The following is a 23,195-nucleotide window of genomic DNA, read 5'->3' as shown; positions in this document are numbered from 1 at the left end:
AATATTATTATTATTAGGACTATTAGTATAATTTTTAATTGTTTGTGTTTTAAATATGTAAAAACAAAACGATCATAAAAAAAAAGTTTTAAGACTCGAATATTGAAAATAATAATAATAATAATAATAATAATAATAATAATAATAATCGAAAAAAGAAAGTGTATCAAAGTAATAGGAGACTAATTCAGCAAGGATGTGGCATGCCCGACCAGATGGTAAGTGTGTTGGTTAGTTATGCCCGAGATGCGAGTTCGATTCTTACCCCACCCCGTTTTTCTTTATTTTATTATTTTCGATTTTTCGGGCACCAAACGTCGTTTTTCCGCTTCGTTTTTTTCACACCTTTATTATACATGATTATCTATATTTTCACAAACTTATAGCTATTAATATCATTCATAAAGTCGTGTGCGCATACGAGATCCATTACTCGTTTAATGGTTTAAAACTATAATGCTTATGATCTACATTCATATATAAATACTCACAAACACGTATACATACACTTATATATATATATATATATATATATATATATATATATATATATATATATATATATCAACAACTTATAGCTATTAATATCGTTAATAAAGTCGTGTGTACATTCGGGATCAATTTATAGCTAATAATAATAATAATAATAATAATAATAATGATGATGATGATGATGAGGAAGTGTTTAAAACAAATTGTCGACCAACGTGGCATGGATGTGGCATGCCCGGCCGATTGGTAAGATAGTCGCAGAATACATACGCAGCATGAGTTCGAATCCCACCCTAGTGTTTTTTTTTTTTTTTTTTTTTTTTTTTTTTTTTGCTGGTCGTAGCTAATGCGTAGCTAAGCCGTCGCTAATGCCCGTCCGTAGCTAATCCGTAGCAGACTCCGAAGCTGGGCCGTAGCAAATCGGTAGCTATATCTTTTAATTAAAATCCCTCATCTTTTGCTGTATTTGTATACTCTCGGACGAAACATTCCCCATTCGACGAACAGAAAAGAAAAACCCCATTGAAGGCGACCACATGAACACAACTCCCGTTCGTCAGCGGCCCTCTTCTCCGTCGACGTTGCCGTCGCCGCCCAACTCGCCTTCTTCTCCGACGCATCTGCCCTCTTATCTCTTGGCCTCTTTGCTCGATTCTTCCCCAAAAAGGTAAAACCCTAGTTTTTTTTTTGAAATTACTTCATGTATACAATTTAGATGCTTTATTCATTGATAATGTTGATATGTTTTGTTGAATGTGAGGTCGAATTTAAGGGTTTAGGTTAAAGTTTGGTTGAATTTGATAAAATATTTGGTTAATTTCTTAGCTTTGTTGAAAATGTGATACATGTTAGGTTAGTTTGCTTTGCAGGCTCGATTTGCAGGTGAAGCAAGTAGACCACCATTGTAGCTCTCCAAGATCGATTTGCAGGTGAAAAAGACAATTTTTTTTCATATTTCCGTTAGTTTTTGTTCCAATTTTTATCAGATTGCATTGATTTTGCCATTATTTTACGGGTTTCACTTCAGTTTTGGATTTTCAATTTTCGATAATTGAAATTTTGGGCTTAATGGTGGCTGATTTGGAGTTGGGGATGAATTTTGAGGTTATGATTTGAACAGTTAATGGACCATGTATTGCATTGTAAGTTCATATTTCTTTAAACATACTTTCCTTTTATTTTACTACTAATAAATAATTGACACAAATATGTTATTTTTGGAACTAGATGTAGCATCTTTCAAAGATTTTGATAGCCATGAAAGGCATATTAGAGTGGTGAATGGTTTTTAAATGATTAAATCTTGGTGCATGCATATATTTGCTTTAATTTCTATCTTTATTATGGATTATAGATCATTGTATTGGTAGCCAACTTCTTGTGATGACAAAATGATGAATGAGTCAATTATTGTAGTGATTCAACAACATGATGAAGGAGTCGATTATTAGAAGGAAATGTGTTTTTATTTTTGAGCTAGTTAAATGTAAGATATACATGTTTATTATAACATCTTACTTTCATTTTGTCTTACTTATAATGTTGTACTTTCGAAAACGTTCCTAATTATGGCTATATTAAAAAAATAAATGAAAGTACATTGCTATATTTGTATTTTTTGTGATAATTGATTATGGTGTGTTGAAACAGGAACAATATGATTCAAAACTCAAATTGAAGAACATTTGTCGCCCTTTATCGATTCAGCTTACTCGGTAATTTGCCAAGCAATCCACCATATAATTCTCAAATTTATGTATGTAAGCATTTAAATAAACATTTGTAGTTGACACTTTTAATGTGTATTATTAGACACATTTAATGTATTATTAGACAATGTTAATTAGTAATATGTATTTGTATTTGATACTTTTTTAGGTTTATTAGGTTTATTGTAATGTTATTTGTTTTGTGGTTGAATTTCAATATTATTATTAGTTTAATGTAATGAGTTTTTTCAATATTTTGAACAAAAAAAAAACTGGATTTTTTATTAAATTTTGCTGTTTTTTTTTTTATTTTAAATTAAAAGTAATTACCTACGGATTACCTACGGAAAATCCGTAGGTAATGTAAGCCGTAGCAATTTCGTAGCTATTCCGTAGCCATTTGGATCCGTAGTTATTCCATAGCCATCCATTTCCGTAGCTATTCTGTAGGAAATCCGTAGCTATTTATTTCTGTAGCTATTCCGTAGCTACGTTAGCTACGGAAAATTCCGTAGCTATTTCGTAGCGATTCCGTAGCTATAATTTTCCCACGGGCCATTATGCTACAGACATTTTTCCGTAGCAATTCCGTAGCTATTTACTTATAGCTACGGAATAGCTACGGATTGTGCTGTAGCTATTGCACCGGTTTTCTAGCAGTGATATAACACCTCAATTTCAATATAAATAACACTTGCACAACTTCGTTAAATAAATATCTATTACCACAAAAATAGATAATCTTGTGTTACTATTCTCACAAAACATCATATTACTATGCAACATACCAGTCTCTAAAAACTCTACCCCATCAACTGAACCTCTTTTGAGAGACACTATCAAAACTTTAAACACTCTAGTATGATTTAAACCAACATTTTTCTCCATACAGATTCATGTACACACAAAACAAATTATGTACTCAACTGCAGAAATCTAGCCAAGTATCGTCAACTTGGTATCAATAATAACTTATAAGTATGTGGTTATGAAAATAAAGAATGATCGAATCTAACGTGAAGAAGAGAAAGACTCTTCTACTTTCAATTTGGGAATAATGCCACATGCACTGATATTCTTTCCTTTCAAAAAATTGGCATACCAGTGCGCAGAGAGCTTAGGATATCTTGTCAGCTCCTTGTCATCCATGTCAACATAGTACAGACCATAACCCGAAGTATAGCCACCCGACAGTTCAAAGAGATCCAAGAAGGACCAGACAAAATATCCCTTCGTGTTTGATCCATTCCTGTAATTACCATGTCATTGCAATAATAAATGGGCATTTATCTTTGTATAGCTCTGAAAATGAAAAGATAGTATATTATAAGAATTAAGTCATGGGTATGTATGCTTCATGCATAATATATAAGTACCCTATTGCATCCAACAAAGCACCGATATACGCATGCAAGTACTCTACCCTTGGGGTGTCCATCAATGTTCCATTACGTGGTTGTTCTTTTCCTGTCAAAAACAGGATATGCCCATATCATAGTCATATTCTGGAGGATGCATGCACTATAGTAATAAACATTTATTCTTATTTTATACACGACAAAATACTAACGTGTGTGTATATATATATATATATATATATATATATATATATATATATATATATATATATATATATATATATATATATACACACACACATAGGCTCAGGAAAAACATGTGCATACATGGGGGACCACATAGGTTCGCCTGTGAGTGACACCCTTTTAAACTCCTTATGAGAAGCAATCCATTAAGGCTATATCACATAAAGTGAACTGCTTTAATGTATATACCATTTTCATGGATATAGACAGGAGGATTTCCATATTTTTCCTTCACATAGTTTAGAAGCTTTTGGAGACCCAATGGAGCCACCTGAAACCAAGATAAGAAATATATAAAAAACACAAGAAACTAAGGACCATAGGAGGATAAAAGGGAAGTAATTGTTGGAGTAATCCGAATGTATGAAGGGTAGTTTAGTCACTTATTGTTTTCTTTTAGGATAGAGTCAAAGTCACGTGGCTGCAGGTGGCATAAACCCAGGAATGGGTTGTTATCTTTTCCTGTTTTGTTGGTCAGTTTAGCTATTTAACTAGGTAGGAGTCGTATTTTCCTGTGTGTGTTTTCTTGAAGGTTTTCTCAGATAATAAGATGTTATGGTTATGAAGTATTTGTATCTTTTTTTGTTCCCTTCCCAGTTACATTACGCAGCAGAAGAGCTGCACTAGTCTGTCTTGTTTTTGAGTTGTGCATGCAGGGGGTTGATCACAACAATAATAATAACAAATGATAAAAAATTCAAACCTGATCAGTTGGCGGGATTTCTCTTCCAGTACCAACTGCAGATATGCACACATCATGTCAGTATCAGATTAAATCTATCTACCAGTTTAGTAGTGATTAACCATGAAGTCAATACGTACATGTAAACGATACTGCCATGTCTGCAACAATATCCCTAGGATCCGTCTTAAGACTACTAGGATTGTCCTTCACATATAATGTTTGATAGTGGTTTATGCCAAAGAAGTCAAATGAACCCTTGATTCTCTTTGATTCAAGTTTAGTAAAACTTGGAATTCGGTTTCCTGCATTCTTCTTCACTATTTCTGGGTAGTCCCCATTCACCAAAGGATTCATAAACCTGGAGTAGGAACCATGAAACAAAAGATTAAAGTAAAAGTTTGATCACACCCACAACAATATGGCAACAAAATTTATGTAGCTCTTCTGATGATGACTCACCAACCCACATAGAAGTCCTGAATTCTTTCAGCAGCTTTGATATCTTCAGTTGTGTTTGTATCTGGTTCAAACCAAAAGGCATACACATTTATTCCAACAAAACCATGCTGCATCACCTGCATCACCACCAATATATATATGCTAACAAGTAGTCAATGTTTCTTTCTTTAACTCCATCAAATGTCATTGTAGAGAGTGTTTCTTGAAGAAAATGGTAAAAGCATATAGCAACAATGTCTTTAATTACCTTGTATTTTTGGCGATAGAGTCTTACAGCTGATGCATGTGCTAACAGCAAATGGTGAGTTACAAGGTATGGCTCAGAAGTAGAGTCACCTTTGCTACAGTTAACCCCATATGGAGAAGAACAATGTCCAGGAGGTGAGCCACCAAAATCATAGCCACCTAAACTAAATATATTGCCTTCGTTAAAAGTAGTCCAGTGTAGAACCCTATCACCAAATTCTCTAAAGCAAACATCAGCATATGCAACGAAGTCTTTCCTGCAATGTTTACAGACATATATATCATTCATGCATATATATATATATATATATATATATATATATATATATATATATATATATATATATATATATATATATATGCACTTTCTTAATTATAACACATGCAAGCACAACTTGTTCCATTTTAGAAATGTACACAGCTTTTCTACTAATCCATCCTCCATATTCATCTTCAAGTATCTGTGGTAGATCTATATGATGTAATGTAACATGTGGCTCTATTCCTGCATATATATATATAATCAGAACAAGTTGTTCAACCTCTTTATGCATTGTTTTTATAGTTAGTTAGAAAAATTGATGGAAAAGCATTGACAATAGTATATCTAATTAACCATGGGCGATAAGCCTGTTGATGAAATCGTTGTAGTATTCTAAGCCCTTTACATTGACAGGTCCTCTTCCATCTGCAAAAAAAAAAAAATGTTCATAAGCAAGACAAGTAGAGTTACTGATTTTTTTTTTTTTTTTTTTTTCATTTAGACCATCAAGTCAACATACTTGGGATGAGTCTTGACCAAGAGATGGAGAATCTATATGCTTCCAGACCAGTGTCTGCCATAAGTTGAATGTCTTCCTGCAACATTTGAATGCAATCAGCTGTAGTAGGCTCCAGTCAACTCAAATTTCTATTATTCTACTATTTTGACTTGAAATGTACTAAATGGTTCTGAATTGAACTCTTACGCAATCAAAAGATCAATGATTGTGGATTATGGGATGTACCTTGTATTTATGGTACCCATCACATGCTATGTCTCCATTTGCTCCATTGTACCAGGGCCCCCTTTCAAGATATCACATTGGAAGTCAAGAGTGTGAGAAATTAAATTGAAAAATGTCAATTGTGAAGCCCATATTAGGGAAAGCTTGGATGATGTCATTTTTAATTATGATTTTTGGGGTCAATTTAATCAGCTTTAAAGAAAAACACTAAGAGTGTTGAAATGTAAGCTAGACCTAGGTTAATTTGGTAATTATGAAAGGTAGTTATTGGTTAGGGAGTTATGGCAATTATTTTGGGATAGCTTCGTAGTTATTAGGGTAGTTAAGTTAGTTATTGCAACCACCAAAATGAAAGGTTGCAATGGTTAGAAGGGTTGCAACTGTTAGAATGATTATCTATAATCTATTAGGTGTGAGACCCGTGTATTACACGAGTTTATTAAAAATAAAAATTTAATATTAATATATAAACATTAAATATTTTATAAAATAACGTTTTTCCATAACAAAATGTAATCTTTTGGAGCATTTATGAAAGAAATCAAATCGTTTGGAGCATTTAGGAGAATTTATTATCAAATTAATAGAATGATAATCTTACATGCATATATATAACCTATTAGAATTTTTTGGAAATTTATTTTAAGAAAATTGAAATCCCCAAAAAATGACAAGTGGAAAATAACAATTTTAAAAATCCTAGAAAATGATATTTGTCAAAATAAAAGAGAAGATGACAAGTGACAAAAATATTTTCATTTATTAGGTAGGATGTATGTATATAGTTTGTGACCCAATAATACAATTAGAAAAAAGCATGAGACCATGGAGATGTAAGGGGGATTACAATAAACACCGACCATCCACAGGGACGAAACATGCAACTCTGGGAAACCACAGGGACCATTTATGTAATTTTGTATAATTTTAAAGTTGACAGGATTCTGGAATAGGTCCATTATTCAAATATTGGTACCCCTCCTCCACTATACATTAATATACATCCTCAATTCTGGTTTAACCATTTTTCGACAATAAAAACCTCATCCACAGGGGTTTTTTGAAATTGTGACTGAAGCTAATCATCTAACTTCAATCAAATGATTATTTTTTTTGTTTCTTGTTTTTAAATTCATAGTGAAAACTTACATCCAAACAACCCTAATTAAGTTCAGTTGAGATGGAGGAAACTATAAGGACCATACATCTCTGTTTTGACAATATTGATCTAAATTCCTAGTTTTTAATTTGTATTACCTGAATGAGCGAATGTGTCCCAAATGCTTCCATCTTCCAGCACTGCTCCTTCAACCTTATGATCATATGCAGACACATTTAGCTTCGAATGTACTACGCATTACACACACTTGAAATTGACGAAGAACATAAGAGCAAATACCTGATAGGCGGAAGTTGCGGAACCAAAAACGAATTCAGCGGGGAAATCATCTCTTCGATATTCATCAACTACACCGTATACCAAGAATCCTACATTGTCATAGTTTCCGATCATCAGAAGAAGAGAAAGAACAGGGAAGAGGACAGAATAAGACATATGGTCTTCTGCTACCGCAAGTGATGAATCGACTATCTTCACTTCACATATATGATAACTACCTCCACCTGGCAGGCAAGTAGATACGGTGCTGTAGATTTAAATTGGGGATATGTGGTTTGAAATGGAGAGAAATTCTTTTGCGCCATTTTTATGTTCTTTCCCTGTTTTGGAAACTAAGAAAAGGACGGAAGTGAAAGAATTGATTTAGATTTTTTTAAGAGAAAATAAATCTAGTTATTTTTTTAAGAGTAAATTACACGAATGGTCCCTATGGTTTAGGGTAATTTGCGCGTTTGGTCCCTAACTTATTTTTATAACTCGGAAGGTTCTTATTGTTTGTTTTTGTTACGCGTTTGGTCTCTGTCTTACCTAAAAAGACTATTTTGCCCTTGATTTTTTAATTTATTTAAATAAACACATCCCCAACCCTACCCTCTTCACCTTACCTCACCTACCCCACCATTTTCCCTTATTTAAATAATAGTATTTTTATGTAAAACAAAGACCAAACGCGTAATAAAAACAAACAGAAGGGACCAAGCGCGTAACAAAAATAAACAATAGGGACCTTCCGAGTTAAAAAAATAAATTAGGGACCAAGCGCGCAAATTACCCCAAACCATAGGGACCATTTGTGTAATTTACTCTTTTTTTTAAAGATTTTTCATTTAATAACCAAATACTAGTTTTTAGCAAAAAAAAATAATAATAAAAAAATAAAAAAAAAAAGAATACGAGAAATACTTGTATGTAAATGTAGGTTATTTGGGTTGATTATGTAGTTTAATAAAAAAAATAATGGGTAAATGTCATTGTAGTCCTACGAAGTTTCATCTTTTGGTTTAAATGGTCCCTTTCTTTTTATTTTTTGGCATTTAAGGGGTATGAAGTGTAGTTTTACCGGCTAAATGGTCCATTGACCTGTTTTAAGAGGTTTCGAAGCCAAGTCATAGTCCAAGTCATTTAATGAGTTAACTCCGAGTCAACTCGCCGTACACGTCACCGAGTTGAGTTGAATCATTTGCTTGGCCCCTAAGGGTCACTGTGGACCCAATATTTATAAAATGGATGGTTTAATAAATCAAACCCTAAAACTGGCCAAACATTTACCGACAAGAAGGAGACAATCCCTTTCACGAGATTCACGAGATGGCTACCCCACCACCGTCACCAGATTCGATTTCGTTAAATTCTTGAGACCGGATGAACTTCAGTGACATACACACAATATTCTGCAATTGTGGGGAGAGAATGGCGAAAATACAGGTGGAGATGGATCGCATTAAGGAGGAAATGGGGCGTGATTCTGTGATATCAAGGGTCGAAATGCTTGCTGTGCAGCACCGATTAGACCGTAACGATAAGAAGATGCAAGCTATGACTGTTGTGGTGGTGGGACTCGTGGTGGTGACGTTTGGTTTTCTCGTGGAGAAAATGCACACTCTAATCTAATAGTGAGTCTGGTGGTGTTTGTTCTCGATGTGTTTGTCTTAGGTTATCTGTGTTTTTTGTGTTAATGTGCAATGTTGTCTATTAGGGTTTATGTGGATTGCTGTCTAGTACCTGAAATCGTTTTTTGGTGTAATCGTTTTGAAGTGGATGATGAAGTGCTGTCTAAGCATGCATTTTGTATAAATGACTATGTAACCGTGTTTAATGTAATGGAAATGATGACCTTTGTTAACTAAGCTATATATTAGTTTAACATTTAAATAAACATTTTTAATAACACTAACCCTAGTATTGTCCCGTTAGTTATTGAGGAACTTGGGGGTATTTTCGTCCTTTCACATTGTAGTCTCGAATATATGCCACTCAGATAGATCCGTTACCATTTTAACCTTGTTTTTGCTTGCTTGTCCTTCTCTCGTTGGAAATTGAAGGTATGAAGATGGAAGGAACCATGAAATCAGTGGAATGTTCTTGTGGGTATGATGCTATAATACGAACCTCAACCACTCGGAGCAACCCAGGACGACCCTTTTATGCTTGCCCTGAAAAGTTAAAAAGTGATTGCAACTTTCCTTCGACTGTAGCCCTAGATTTGAAAAGGGTTTTCTGCACAATTCGTTTGTTTCTCACAAATATCTAATCTCAAGATCCCCGAAATGGGTTTATTTGTTGGGTAGATGAAGTTGATACAACGAGCACAAGTGGCGAGGCTATCATGATTGCAACTTTGCTTAGGTCGAATAAAAAGCTTCAGTCCGATGTTAGGAAATATATGATTATTAGCATCCCTTCCAATTGCACATATTAACTCTCCAGTACATAAGCCTTTCAAGAAACACCCATAGAGATTTATTACTCTTCTACAACTACCTCTCCATCCTTGCTTTAGTCCCTCAAAACGTACATAAAAGTTACTAAAATAAGTCTTCCCATCAGGCATACTATTGAGTATTGACACCAATCATCACAGTTGATCTAGGGTTTGATCTTCTTATCTCCTCACCATAAGACCAAAGCTTTGAATAGTGCTCAACAAGTGTGCCTTCAATTAGTTCAATGACATGTTTCTTTGCTCTCCTACACTGTCTCATACTCACATCTACTCCAAAAGTTTGTTTGACATCTTCCTTAAGCATCCTATCACTCATTTTTTTCTTATTTAAGAACTCAGTTGTAAAACGGCTGCCAATCCAAGCATAGCTAACAATTGATCCCAATTTGAAATTTCTTTCACAATTGTGCTCATCTATGAGTGACTTAATCTGGAAAGATTGTTCTTCACTCATACATGAGGCACAAAGTCTAAACTTACACTGGCCATAACAACATTTCACTAAAAGTCTCCTACTATCATTTTTCTTTTAGGACAACTACCCATTAGCAACAGCATAATTACATAACATATGTTTTAACTGTTTTGGACTTTCAAATCTCATACCTGACACAAGTTTTTGTTTTTTCCAGTTAACATTTTCATTATAAGTTGTTACTTCCTCAACAATTGTGTCATTGTCATCCATACGAAAATATGCGTCCTCATGAGGAGGACTTGATGGGATTGACTGCACCTTGTGAAACATCCCGAAAATACAAGCCAAAAATTTCGTTTTGAAAACATTACTAAAACCATAAGATCCAAATATTATATAAGAAAACCATAAGTCGTGTGTCTCGAAATGTCATAAAATATGTCTCATAACAAAACTGATGTCAAGATCATATCAAAATATCAGAGTCTAACTCCCAGGCTAAAACTGTGGTGTGTGCCATGCCATCATCCCGAGCCCTTCCCCTTGCTAGCTGAAGTACCTGAAACCAAAACTGAAACTGTAAGCACGAAGCTTAGTGAGCTCCCCCCCCCCAAATTACCACATACCATACAATATCATATAAAGCACATATCGGGCCTTGCCCACTGCATCGGACCGAAGTCCAGAACTGACTAGGGCCTTGCCCTCTGCATCAGACCGAAGTCCGGAACTAACTAGGGCCTTGCCCGCTGCATCGGACCGAAGTCCGGAACTAACTAGGGCCTTACCCTCTGCATCAGACCGAAGTCCAGAACTAACTAGGGCCTTGCCCACTGCATCGGACCGAAGTCCGGAACTGACTGAACATAGCATATCATAATCATAACATATAATAATAACACATTTACTGCATACTGCATCGGACCGCAGTCCGGAACACATAACACATAGACATGCCTGAATCACAAAGACATCAAGCATACTGAACTACTTCTCGGGACCACCCAGGTATCGGACCGCAGTCCGGATTTACTGCTATCTAAATGGGCCGACATTGTGGCCGTAGACCCGTTCCTACTGGAAGGAAACTCACCTTGTGAAGCTGACTGCTGAAAAAACTGAGCGGGAAACGTCTGACAGCTGCTCCGGCAACTCCCCGACTATAATTTCCACAAAGGCACTTAGTCAGAACTGATAACTAATCTTAGAGTAAAGCGACTATTTTACTCCTGGTCAAAGTCAACTTCCAGTTTACCTGACTCGCCGAGTTGGGCCGCCAACTCGCTGAGTCCCTATCTTCTCTTCTGCTCCCTACCCGATTCTACTCGCCGAGTTTAGCAAAGACTCGACGAGTTCTCCTTCTTTAATAACATCGAGTCAATCTTCATCCGACTCGCTGAGTTGTATGAACAACTCGCCGAGTCCACCTCCATCATATGAACATGTACAGTCTACGACTCGCCTAGTTGTATGAACAACTCGTCGAGTTTGTTCTTGAGGGTAAGAAGATTGCCTTGGACTCGCTGAGTGTGTTCTTACACTCGTCGAGTCCCATGGCTTCCAGGTTATGGCTATGTCTTAATACTTCGAGTCACTCCTCTGAACTTGACTAAGTCCCTGCTTTCACTCAACTGGGCTCCTTTGAACCACAACAGATTGGACTTCAAGCCCCGGACTCGCCGAGCTCCAAGAACAACCCGGCGAGTCGCCTAATGTCCAAGTCTATAACTCGATTTCTGATGTACAACTCTCATCCAAAAGATAGATCTGGGCTTCTAAGGTCGTTCTAACACGTAAAGTTATGAACTTTACGTGCATGCATGCATCAATGGAGCTTAAAAGGCCGAAAATGGAGGTTTTAGCATGCAAGGGGTTCTCATGGCCCTAAGGATGACACCTTTATGCCATAAGGACCCTTCAAGGTCCTAGATCTGAAGGTGAAACAACTTGGGACGTCCAAATCCCAAGAGTCAAGCTTCTTAACCCAAAATAACCATAAGAAGATCTATGAAATCACAAGTCAAGAGGGAAGTTTTATTACCAGAAAGTGAGGGGAAAGTGATGCTGATTCTGGATCTGAACTCTTTTCTTGAAGTCTTCCCTCTTCCTCTTCTTCACCCAAACTTCAACACAAAAGATATCTCAAGAAATGACACTCAAATACTCACAATACTCAAAGGTGGCGATTTAGGGTTTTCTGGGTATGGAAGGAGTGACAAGGGAGGCCAAAGGGGCTTTATGTTCCTTAAATAGGGGAACAAACCCTTGAAATTAGGTTTCTCATCAGACAGCGCCTACTCGCCGAGTCGGTCTTCCGACTCGTCGAGTAGGTTACTTAATTCCCCGATCCGGATTCGATCTGACTCGACGAGTCGGGCCATCAACTCGTCGAGTCCAAGAGTGAAATTATAAGATTGAGTTAAGTTAAAAGCATACCTGGAATCCGGGTGTTACACCTTGGTGTATAACTTGCTCAAAAAAACATCATTTATGGTCTTGTTCATAGGAGTGGAATCAACATGTCCAAGGTCATCATGTACATTACCTTGCAAGTCATCAATGTCATTCTGAAAAGCTCCCATGCTATGTAACTCCTCATTATTCCCCCTACACCCAACTGCTTGTCTTCAGGACTGTATACTTCAGCTTGGTCATCCACTATTCATTGATGGACATTGACACCAAGATGATCCATGTAAACTTGGATTACACATCCGTTGTCGTACCCTACTTGAATCAACTCATGGTAGTCTTTCTCGATGGCTATTATCCTCAATCCATCAGGAAAATCTATATCGGGCATGCAAAAGTACACATTCACACATTCCTCGTTTGCGAATCTTTTAATAAACAGTAGAAATTCCTTCAAGTCTATTCCTGCAAAATCAACATCTTCAAAGCGTTGCTCCGCTCCATCTGAGTAACTTATTGCGGGGTACCTAGTAAAAATGCCAGCAAAATGAAGATCGACCTTCATATACACAGCCATAGCAGCGATTTAGAGAGAAACAGTAGAAGAAGAAAGGCGAAGAAGATAGTGACGGGTGAATATGTCATTTACAAAAGGGTTAAGTAGGTCAAAAGGTCAATTATTGATGTGGCAACGGAAATAGCGACGTGGCAATATTTTAAATGACGTGTCTCTTTATACCTCCTGACTAGGATGGGGTTAACCGGCTGACCCCTTTGCTTTCTATAGAATGACTTTAAGAATATGTAAAACTACACTTCGTACCCCTTAAATTCCCAAAAAAAAAAACAAAAGGGGCCATTTAAACCAAAAGTTGAAACTTCATTGGGCTTGCAGCAGTGTTCGATTGAGAGAGAACATATGTCGCTGGAAAAACATCTATGTTTCAATTGTGTTCATCGTTTCAGATCCAAACAGTTGCGGCTAGGGCTTGCAGCAGTGTTCGATTGAGAGAGAACATAGACGACAACGGCTAGGGTTCGATCTGGAGATAACATAGAGTGTAAGCTTCGACTATGGTTCAATATGAACTTGAGGAGAGAGGTGGGACTGTAACTAGAGGTCTTTTGCGGGAATAAGGAGGAAATAAGATAGGAAATGCTAGTGTGGTGGGCTTCTGATCGGATGAGAAGGTAAGAGGACTGCAAGTGTCGAGTAGAGGAGAAGGATCATGATGGAGTGAGGATGATATGTTGGTGAATTGTTTCAATAATGTGTATTTAAGTGTAATGGATTGACTTGTTGACCAAAATTAATTTTGATGAATATTAAATAAGTAAGGAAGGTGCGGAGTGCACACTTGTTTAAGTTTATTCAAGATTCAAAGTAGATTGTCATTTAGGGGCAGTGCCCCTGAATGAACGGGGGTCTGGGGACAGCGCCCCTAAGAGCGGGGTCCAAGGATTAGAGCCCCTAACTAGGATCGAGCTATATTAAAAATGCATCAGAAATTTGGTTTTTTGAGAATTGACCCAATTTTAACTGTTCTCTGAATATCCATTTTTTATGACAGTTTTTGATGGTTTGTGACGGTTTGAAAGTGTCTAGTAATAGTTTTCAGACATAGATAATTTGTTACTTACGAAAAACATACCCTCTCTTTCTCTTTTCTGTTTTCTCTCATATTCTGAGTCTTATCCAATTGAGCATTTCGGAAGTACCACCGAAATACTTCGATTTGAAAGTGATATTCATGATTTCCAGATTTCTAAGTGTCATTATACCCCAAATTTCTAACATGATGGAGTGAGGGGGCGTCGGGGCGAGAGGGATGGTGATGGACGCACCTTAAGTGTTGTAAAATTGATATGGAGACGGTGGAAGTTCGATGTGAGGGTAAGGGTTTTCAGAGTCTGAATGAAAGAGGGGTGCTTTTATTAATAAAATATTATTTTTAAATCAAATTTACGTATAAAAATTAATAAAAAATTCAGTCAATGGTATAATAGTAATTTTAGACCACTTCTCTCTACCTAATAAAAACCTCTCTAAAGTGCTACTTGTCATTCTTTTACACTTTCTTTGTGCCACGTGTCCACCTTTTGTTCACCGTAATTTTGCTTTCCCGCTCATTGAGATATCTTATCAATTATTTTCCCGCTCAACCCATATATCTATCTCTTTTGATTTCTCTAAACTGTTCCCCTGAATATCTCCTCAATTTATGCATAAATGTATGACTAATTTACTAATTTCTAATTTAGCCTCATATTTCAATTTCAATTTGAGGCGAAAGCAACATATCTGTTTTCAATTTAAGGATAATGATGGTGCTTCTTCTTCTTCTCTCTGTCTGTGTGTGTTTTCACCACCCCTATTTCATCGTCGTCTACTGTCGAGAACACCATCACCGGTTGCTTGAAAGTCTTCATGAACCTAACCCTAAAAAAGCAGAGCTATAATCTACTGATGGGAAGGTTGTTCGATCTTTTATCTTCATCTATATTTCATGCACCGACCGTCACCATCAACGTCGCTACCTACTACCACCTTCACCAACTCTATCAGACACCTTTGGTACCCTTAAAACCACTGTTATTGCCACCGCCTATTTCTTCTCCACTACATAAATGAGAAAACACACATACACCTCAATTCAGAAGCAAGATGCATTAGGTATGCTTTCTGCTTTCTGGTTCCATTTTCTTAGTCCTACATTTTGGCTCAATTTATTTTTGTTGTTGATTTGTTGTCCTCTAGGTTTCATAAATTTGGGGCTTTAAGCGGAAACATAATTATAAGGGGGTGATAGATCCACAAAGAGGAAAAGAAAGGTCAGAACCCTTTGTTTTTAGATCTGTTGCAATAATCTTCATGACTAAGGTATTGCTTTAACTTTGTAAGCTGTGTTAACTTTGATTTATGATGCTTTTATCATGTCTTATTGAGCAATAGTTTCAAATGCGTCAATGATGTGACACTTTGTACATGAATGAATGCCATATATGTGTGTATTTGGTTTAAGATACCTGTTTTTATGCTTTTTAATTTAGTGTCAATACTAATTTCCTTTCTTGTGTATCTTTAGAAGCTAGCAGGTCAAAATTTTTGTAAATGAAAATTTATTTCCATTGGAGTTATCTACACCTGATGTCTTTGTGGTTCACATCCATGTCGATGGTTATTAGAAAGTGTTGGCGGGGATATAGATGCAAAGGAATCAATGTTTTATCAGGTTATTTATTTTAAAGTTACATGAATTCCCATAATGGAGTGATAAGTTTAAAGTTGAAGTTTGGCCATAAGATTAAAACATATAAAAATGTTAGGTGATTATGGATTATGTTTATACTTCTATTTTATTATCATATTCGATTTGTGAATACATAATTATACATTAAAAAATCAACTTCTTTCAAAAGGATGACATCCCATGTTTTAACTAAGTAAGCATTGTTAGTATTTTTTTAGAATGGAGAGCATATTAATTCGATTTACTATAAATCATACCGTTATTATTTCATTGACGCTTTATTATCCAATTTATTGATTTGTACTGTATGTTTTATATATAACAATTATATTTTCAAAATGGTATGGCTGTAAAATGTGGAAAATAGATATTTAGTTAATTTGTTAGGTTAATGCATAAGTACATTAATATTTTTACCTTTAAAAGGGATTTCATATCTTATAATTAAATAACAAAAATGATAGGATACATACATAACTTTATAATTGTTCTAATTTGATATTTTGAAACCTTCCTTTCTAAAAAATTGCAACAAATACAAATCTTGGTTGTCTTTACAGAAAGTCTATAAAAGATTTGCTTAATAATCTATCCCTTCTATCAACAGTTTTACTTGGATGTTTTTTGGTTTTCACTAATTTTAAATCAAATGAATCATTCAATACTTTGGAAATAAGAATTTGTTATCATTATAGAGAAATAGATGTGAATCATATCTCCTTACATGTTATAGTTTCTTCATATTTGAAAAGGAAGGAAAAGGAAGTATTGTAGTCAAGTTGAAATCTTTAACTTTTAACGAAAGTTGGTCAAATTTTTAGCTTCAAATTTCGTAACCTTTTTATATAGTTGAAATATCTAATATTGTTCTGGAAAATATCTTATTTTGTTTTTTTTTTGGTTTATAAAAGAAATAGCAATGTAGTTTCATTTTGTTTTTAGGGTTATATAGAACTTTTAGTTGTTTTGATTTTGGATGAATCCTTTTGTGTAGGATTTGGTGTTATATGGCTAAGAGAGAATTTGGAAGTATATTTATGAGGACCTGACAATGGAGTCATTAACCGCTCTATCTTATACTCTACAAGAGACAAAACTATCTTCAACAGTCGTCACCAAAAGCTCAAAGAACATGAATAATGTTGCAAAACCTGTAAATTCTGATGAAAAAGAGAAATTTATAGCTTATTTGATATCAATATCGTATGCAGAGTCACCTGACACCATCAACATCAACCGAGAAAAACAAGGGTTAGACTGTTTTTCCCATTTATGCTAATTGATGATCAGGTAGTGATTTCATTGTAGTTTTATAGATGCAATACCTATGTTTCTTGAATCTTTAAAAAGTAGGATTTTTGCAAATATTAGCATAAAAAGTGTTTATATAACAAATTTATCTTTTTTTTCTCTATGAGTTGAAGGAAAAACTAATAAGTAGAGAGAAATGCTTGGTTTGTTGTTTTGTAGGTTGAATTTGCATGGAAACGGTGGGTAAGTTTTTGATAATTTAATGTGATTATTTTATCGTGCAACCTACATATGGTTTTTTGTTGTGATATTACAATAGTTTATTTAAATCAATCATATTAGAGATGTAAAAAAAACAATAGTTTTTTACATCAGTAAAATGGTGAGAATATGTTTTGCTTTTTTAAAATTGGATCACCAGGAAAAATGATTTTTATAATAAACAAAAAGATATAAAATTGTATTGGTTAAAATCATTACAAAAAATAGTTAAGTGGTTAAATCAATTAATGCTGAAAGTAAGTTGTAAGTGTGTTTTTTTTGTAGATTATACAAAGACGAAAGAACAACGTTGTAATAGAAAAAGCTATGAGTGGGATGTTATCATGCACCAGTATATCAAAGTAATTTGATATTACTTGCATTTAGGCCTATACAAAACCAACAAATAACACTTGTTCATTTTTTTTAATATCAATTTGTGTAACAAGCACTCCTAGATGCAAGTTTTTCTCTATATTCCATATTGGACCTTATTATTTTTATTGTAGATCGATTCTGTCAAACTCAAGCACTAACAGTTCATTTGCAATAAATTTATTGTTAATGATAGTATTTTGCTTCCTTATTAATTACCAACAGTACCCTCTAATAATTTCAAGTTTTTTCTAATTTTCATCGTATTTTGTAAACTAATATTATTAATTTGATAACAAAGTTTTAGAATATATTAAGGCAACATACTTAGGGCGACGAACTCGTGGAAGCCTTAAGAGAGTCAATACTAAGTAAGATGACCTATGTGAATAAGAGGTAATTAACCAGAATTAAAAAAAATCTTTTTTGAAATTGTTTTGTTGTTTTCCCGCATTGTTTGTTCTTTTCATTACAACATTGTAATAGGAAGAGATGAATGTAATATGCTATAATCTATTTGAAAGTACAATGTTATAATCTATTTTTTATATTAAAGTATTATTCTTTTAACTTTTTTGAAATAGCAACATACATTTAGGATAATAGCTTGGTAATATTGAAAATTTTGAAATTATTAGTTTACAAAAACTAGATATTATCAACAAAATACTATAAATCAGTAAAAAGAATTAAATCGATAATTAATAATGAAACTTATCAATGTTCAGCTAAAATAACTATTTGCGAATGTATTATTCGTTAAATTTTAGAATTGTTTTACTCTATCACGTATCAACCGTGTTGCACACGGGTTATAACCTAGTTAACAAAATAAAACCATAAAAACTGATCACGCAAGAGAAACCATAAGCGAAGATCTTTTGATGATTATATGGAATCAATCTGGTTTTGCAAATAAGAGGAGTAGAGGACCAACTGCGTAAATATGTCTTATTATTATAAAGATGTTTCTTTTTCCTCGGTTGTATTCTAGTTCTATTCCACAATAGGAAAAATGATTTGGTGGAAAAATTCTTTTGCTATTTCCATTTTAAGCCATATATATCTCCAAAACAAATCTGGATCGGTGTTAATTTGCATGTCTCGTATGTATGATTTCCAAAATAGTCGATTCAACACTTCCTGTAGCCTGTAGGGTGTAGCAGAAGACAATGTCGAATTCTGTCCTTCTTGTTCTTTCTCTTCTTCTTGTGATCGGAAACTATGGTGATGTACGATTCTTCTTCGTATACGGAGTTGTTGATGAATATCGAAGATATGATTTTCCCAGTGAATTCGTTTTTGGTGCTGGAACTTCCGCTTATCAGGTATTTCTTTATATTGCTCTGTTTCGAGTGTGTGTAGTCGATTTGGAGCTAACTGCATGCGTGTAAGGTTGAAGGAGCAATACTGGAAGATGGAAGGAGTCTCAGCATTTGGGACACCTTCGCACATTCAGGTACGTAATAAAAATAAGAATACAGGTCGGATGATGAATGATTTCCATGTGTGTGTAATCGATTTGGAGTTAACTATATCCCAAGAAACCGAATTGTTTTTAATTGTCTTGTGATTTGTTATAAAAGAAAAAAACAAAATGATTCACATTGAATGATCAAGAGGTTTATGACATGTATCCATAGCATTGTGGATGTTCTTAGCTAGGATTATTGGCCCCCAAAATCATAAAATCAGGACCCAAATACTACAACTCTTGAGTTTCAAAGTAATTCTTGTATAATATCATGAAGGGGTTCCCTGGTACAATGGAGAAAATGGAGATATGGCAATTGATGGGTACCATAAATACAAGGTACAAACCATGCATCTAGATCACTCATCTTTTTTATAGCATATAATAAGAAATTAATTCAGAACACTTTAATACAACATGTTTAAGCCGATATTGGCTTCAACTTTTACATTACATTCAAAAATAGTAGAACATATAACTAGAGCATACTGCAACTGATAACATTCGAGTGTCGCAGGAAGACATTGAACTTATGGCAGACACTGGTTTGGAAGCATATAGATTTTCCATCTCTTGGTCGAGACTCATCCCAAGTATATATATGTTAATTTGCTAATTAATTAAATAGTCTATTGACAAAAATTTCAGTAACTCCACTTGTCTTGCTTATGAAATATGAACATTCTTGTTTTCTTTTTGCAGATGGAAGAGGATCCATAAATGCGAAGGGCTTACAATTTTACAATGATTTCATCAACAGGCTTATCGCCCATGGTTAGATAAAAAATGTCAATGCCTTGCCATCAAGAAATACAAGTTCAATTGTCTAACTAAACAAACAATGCCTAGAATTACTAGTTCTGATTATATATATATATATATATATATATATATATATATATATATATATATATATATATATATATATATATATATATATATATATATATATATATATATATATATGCAGGAATAGAGCCACATGTTACATTACATCATTTCGATCTACCACAGATACTTGAAGATGAATATGGAGGATGGATTAGTAGAAAATCAGTGTACATTTCTTAAATGGAGCTAATATACATATATATGCAAGAATGACATGTGTATGTGAATATTGCAGGAAAGACTTTGTTGCATATGCTGATGTTTGCTTCAGAGAATTTGGTGATAGGGTTTTGCACTGGACTACTTTCAATGAAGCCAATATATTTGCTTTATTTGGTTATGATTATGGTTACTCACCTCCTGGACGTTGTTCTTCCCCATTTGGGTCTAACTGTAGCAAAGGTGACTCTACTTCTGAGCCATACCTTGTAGCTCACCATTTGTTGTTGGCACATGCATCAGCAGTAAGACTGTATCACCGAAAATACAAGGTAAAGATATGATCCTAATTAAGATCACCTTTCTCTAATTATATAGTATCTTGTTTTTTAGAAAAAGTAAGAAAGAAAGAAACATTCACTACTTGTTAGCATACCGTATATATATATATACCATGCAGGCCATGCAGCAAGGTTTTATTGGAATAAACGTTTTGGGATTTTGGTTTGAACCTTATACAAACACAACCGAAGATGTCAAAGCTGCCCAAAGAGCCAATGACTTCTATTTGGGTTGGTGAGTGAACAGAAATGTTACACAAAGGTTATCAAAAGCTATATGTAGCAAAATGGGTCAAAGTGACAAAGTGAGTTTTAATATGGTCACGTTGGGTTAACCGATCAATACCTTTTGATTTTTTCTAGTTTTTCAAGTAACTATATGATTACAAAAACTAAATATACTCATAAAATAATAATCTAAATTGGTTGAATTAAAGTTACAATCATTTGCATACACTATATATAGATGACTTTCGAATCATTTAATTCACGTTTGTTTAGTTTTCAAATTTTGCCGATTTGAGAGAAAATAGAGCACACATTAACCCATTTTTTGTAAATTGGTCAAAATTTCCACCTCCATACCTTTACCAAAAGCTATTATTAGAAATCCAGGGATCATATTGTTGTAGGTGTCTGTAAATACATTGAATTGAACTTTACTTTGATCTTTGTTTCATGGTTCCAACTTCAGGTTTTTGAATCCCTTGGTGAATGGGGACTACCCAGAAATAGTGAAGAAGAATGCAGGAAACCGAATTCCGACTTTTACTAAACTTCAATTGGAGAGAATCAAGGGTTCATTTGACTTCTTAGGCATAAACCACTATTCCACATTATATGTGAAAGACAACCCCATTAGTCTTGAAACGGATACCAGGGATGCTATTGCAGACATGGCAGTAACATATAAATGTATGAATTGACTTCATGATGTTCACTTTATACCCTTGATGCTAAATATAGTTGGCTGGATCTACCACACATAAGCCTAATAGCCATTTCAATAGGATTAGATCACCATGATACTTATACATGTTTTCCTCATGCAAGCAACAAAAATGGACACTCAAACCATATGAAACCAATACTGACATGATCTGTGCCTTTCTGCAGTCAGTACTACTGGAGGTGAAAATTTTCCAGTTCAGGTTTTGAATGTTATATCATTTGTTGTTTCTGTTTTCTTATTATTAATTACCAAACGTTTGTCCTATTATCATACTAAGTTTCTTGTTTTATTTTTATACTTTTAATCTGATCAGTTCCCCGTGGCTCCATTGGGTCTACAAAAGCTTCTTAACTATGTGAAAGAAGAATATGGAAATCCTCCTATCTACATCCATGAAAATGGTATATACATTATATAGTTTACCTATTAAATTCTTGTGTTGTCTTACACATAAGGAGTCAACAAAAGCATGGGTTACACTCATGAGCAAACCTATGTCACTATGTATGCACATGTAAATTATGACTTTTTTGATAGGCCAAAAACAACCACGAAATGCAACATTGATGGACACCCCAAGGGTAGAGTACTTGCATGCGTATATTGGGGCTTTGTTGGATGCACTAAGGTATGCATCTAGTAGCCTATATGAAGAAAAGGGCACATATCCATGGCTCCATTTTCATAAGTCACAATCATTTTAGAGCTTTATAGATCAATCATATCCCCATATCTTATGGTTCTTTTTTTTGTCTCAATGACATGGTAACAGGAATGGATCAAACACAAAGGGATATTTTGTGTGGTCCTTCTTGGATCTCTTTGAGGCTACTGGTGGCTTTACTTATGGTTTTGGTCTGTACTATGTTGATCTGAATGATAAGGAGCTTACACGATATCCTAAGCTATCTGCACACTGGTATGCCAATTTTTTGAAAGGAAATGTTAGACCAGCACCCATAAGATACAGTACTAATACAAGAAGGAGAACCAAATCATAAGAAGGCAAGGGGTAAAATGGTCAATTTGAGTAAGTCGGTTAGGAGTTAAAATGTTGTTAGAAGAAGTATTACAAATAGCAAGAGAGTTAGTTAGAATGAGTGTTATTTGTCATTACTGATTTCAGTTGTAAGGGAGAGCAGACCCCTCTCGAATTGCGTCAATCTTTCAATAAAATCTACGTTTCTTCTCTTTTCTGTCAAATTGTATCAGGAAAGAACGTGAGTGTCATCATTCTGGATGTAGATAAATTTGACATCAAATAAAGTTCAGGGACCATTTTGTACATGTCAAGAAGTGGTAGACTAAAATTGTGGAAATGACCTCTTTGTTTCTAATACCAACCAAACGCATCAGCAGAGTTAGT

The 23,195-nt window shown here is 34.7% G+C and overlaps 1 protein-coding gene, 2 long non-coding RNA genes and 1 pseudogene across 4 annotated transcripts; 2 read left to right on the top strand and 2 right to left on the bottom strand.

Moving 5' to 3' along the window:
* The first annotated feature begins 947 nt into the window (after window positions 1–947).
* On the top strand, window positions 948–2,440 carry LOC145138493 (uncharacterized). Its single transcript, XR_013721551.1, has 4 exons — window positions 948–1,159; window positions 1,362–1,421; window positions 1,520–1,634; window positions 2,143–2,440. It is a non-coding gene; the product is annotated as an uncharacterized LOC145138493 (long non-coding RNA).
* A 529-nt stretch (window positions 2,441–2,969) lies between these two features.
* On the bottom strand, window positions 2,970–7,490 carry LOC145138698 (beta-glucosidase 11-like). Its single transcript, XM_079072737.1, has 12 exons — window positions 7,460–7,490; window positions 6,203–6,263; window positions 5,978–6,053; window positions 5,812–5,883; window positions 5,559–5,700; window positions 5,197–5,452; window positions 4,950–5,065; window positions 4,628–4,848; window positions 4,509–4,543; window positions 3,995–4,076; window positions 3,578–3,668; window positions 2,970–3,450 (listed from the first exon to the last, which is right to left on the bottom strand). The coding sequence occupies exons 3-12, from the start codon at window positions 6,036–6,038 to the stop codon at window positions 3,213–3,215; spliced, it is 1,314 nt and encodes a 437-aa protein (XP_078928863.1). The 5' UTR covers window positions 6,039–6,053; window positions 6,203–6,263; window positions 7,460–7,490; the 3' UTR covers window positions 2,970–3,212.
* Window positions 7,491–7,492: 2 nt separating this feature from the next.
* LOC145138699 (uncharacterized) lies at window positions 7,493–7,860 on the bottom strand. The gene is made up of 3 exons (XR_013721664.1): window positions 7,773–7,860; window positions 7,602–7,690; window positions 7,493–7,514 (listed from the first exon to the last, which is right to left on the bottom strand). It is a non-coding gene; the product is annotated as an uncharacterized LOC145138699 (long non-coding RNA).
* An 11,324-nt stretch (window positions 7,861–19,184) lies between these two features.
* On the top strand, window positions 19,185–22,868 carry LOC145137277 (beta-glucosidase 11-like; annotated as a pseudogene). The gene is made up of 12 exons (XR_013720976.1): window positions 19,185–19,340; window positions 19,408–19,471; window positions 19,764–19,825; window positions 20,004–20,079; window positions 20,189–20,260; window positions 20,457–20,544; window positions 20,613–20,868; window positions 20,997–21,112; window positions 21,572–21,779; window positions 22,107–22,230; window positions 22,367–22,457; window positions 22,602–22,868. The product of XR_013720976.1 is annotated as a beta-glucosidase 11-like (transcript).
* The last annotated feature ends 327 nt before the right edge of the window (window positions 22,869–23,195 follow it).

This window comes from Lactuca virosa, chromosome 9 (genome assembly GCF_052849685.1).
Source record: "Lactuca virosa cultivar CGN04683 chromosome 9, Lactuca_virosa_CGN04683_v6, whole genome shotgun sequence".
Lineage (NCBI taxonomy): Eukaryota > Viridiplantae > Streptophyta > Magnoliopsida > Asterales > Asteraceae > Lactuca > Lactuca virosa.
Note: the sequence above shows the minus strand (reverse complement) of the source record. Positions and strands in the feature narration are given on the sequence as shown.

Excerpts from the sequence above, each read along its gene's own strand:
- LOC145138698 (XM_079072737.1), bottom strand. The coding sequence starts at position 6,038 with ATGGCAGACACTGGTCTGGAAGCATATAGATTCTCCATCTCTTGGTCA. Across the intron at positions 5,884-5,977 it reads TTGGTCAAGACTCATCCCAA|ATGGAAGAGGACCTGTCAAT; the intron begins GTATGTTGACTT and ends TTTTTTTTGCAG. Across the intron at positions 5,066-5,196 it reads TCTATCGCCAAAAATACAAG|GTGATGCAGCATGGTTTTGT; the intron begins GTAATTAAAGAC and ends GTGGTGATGCAG.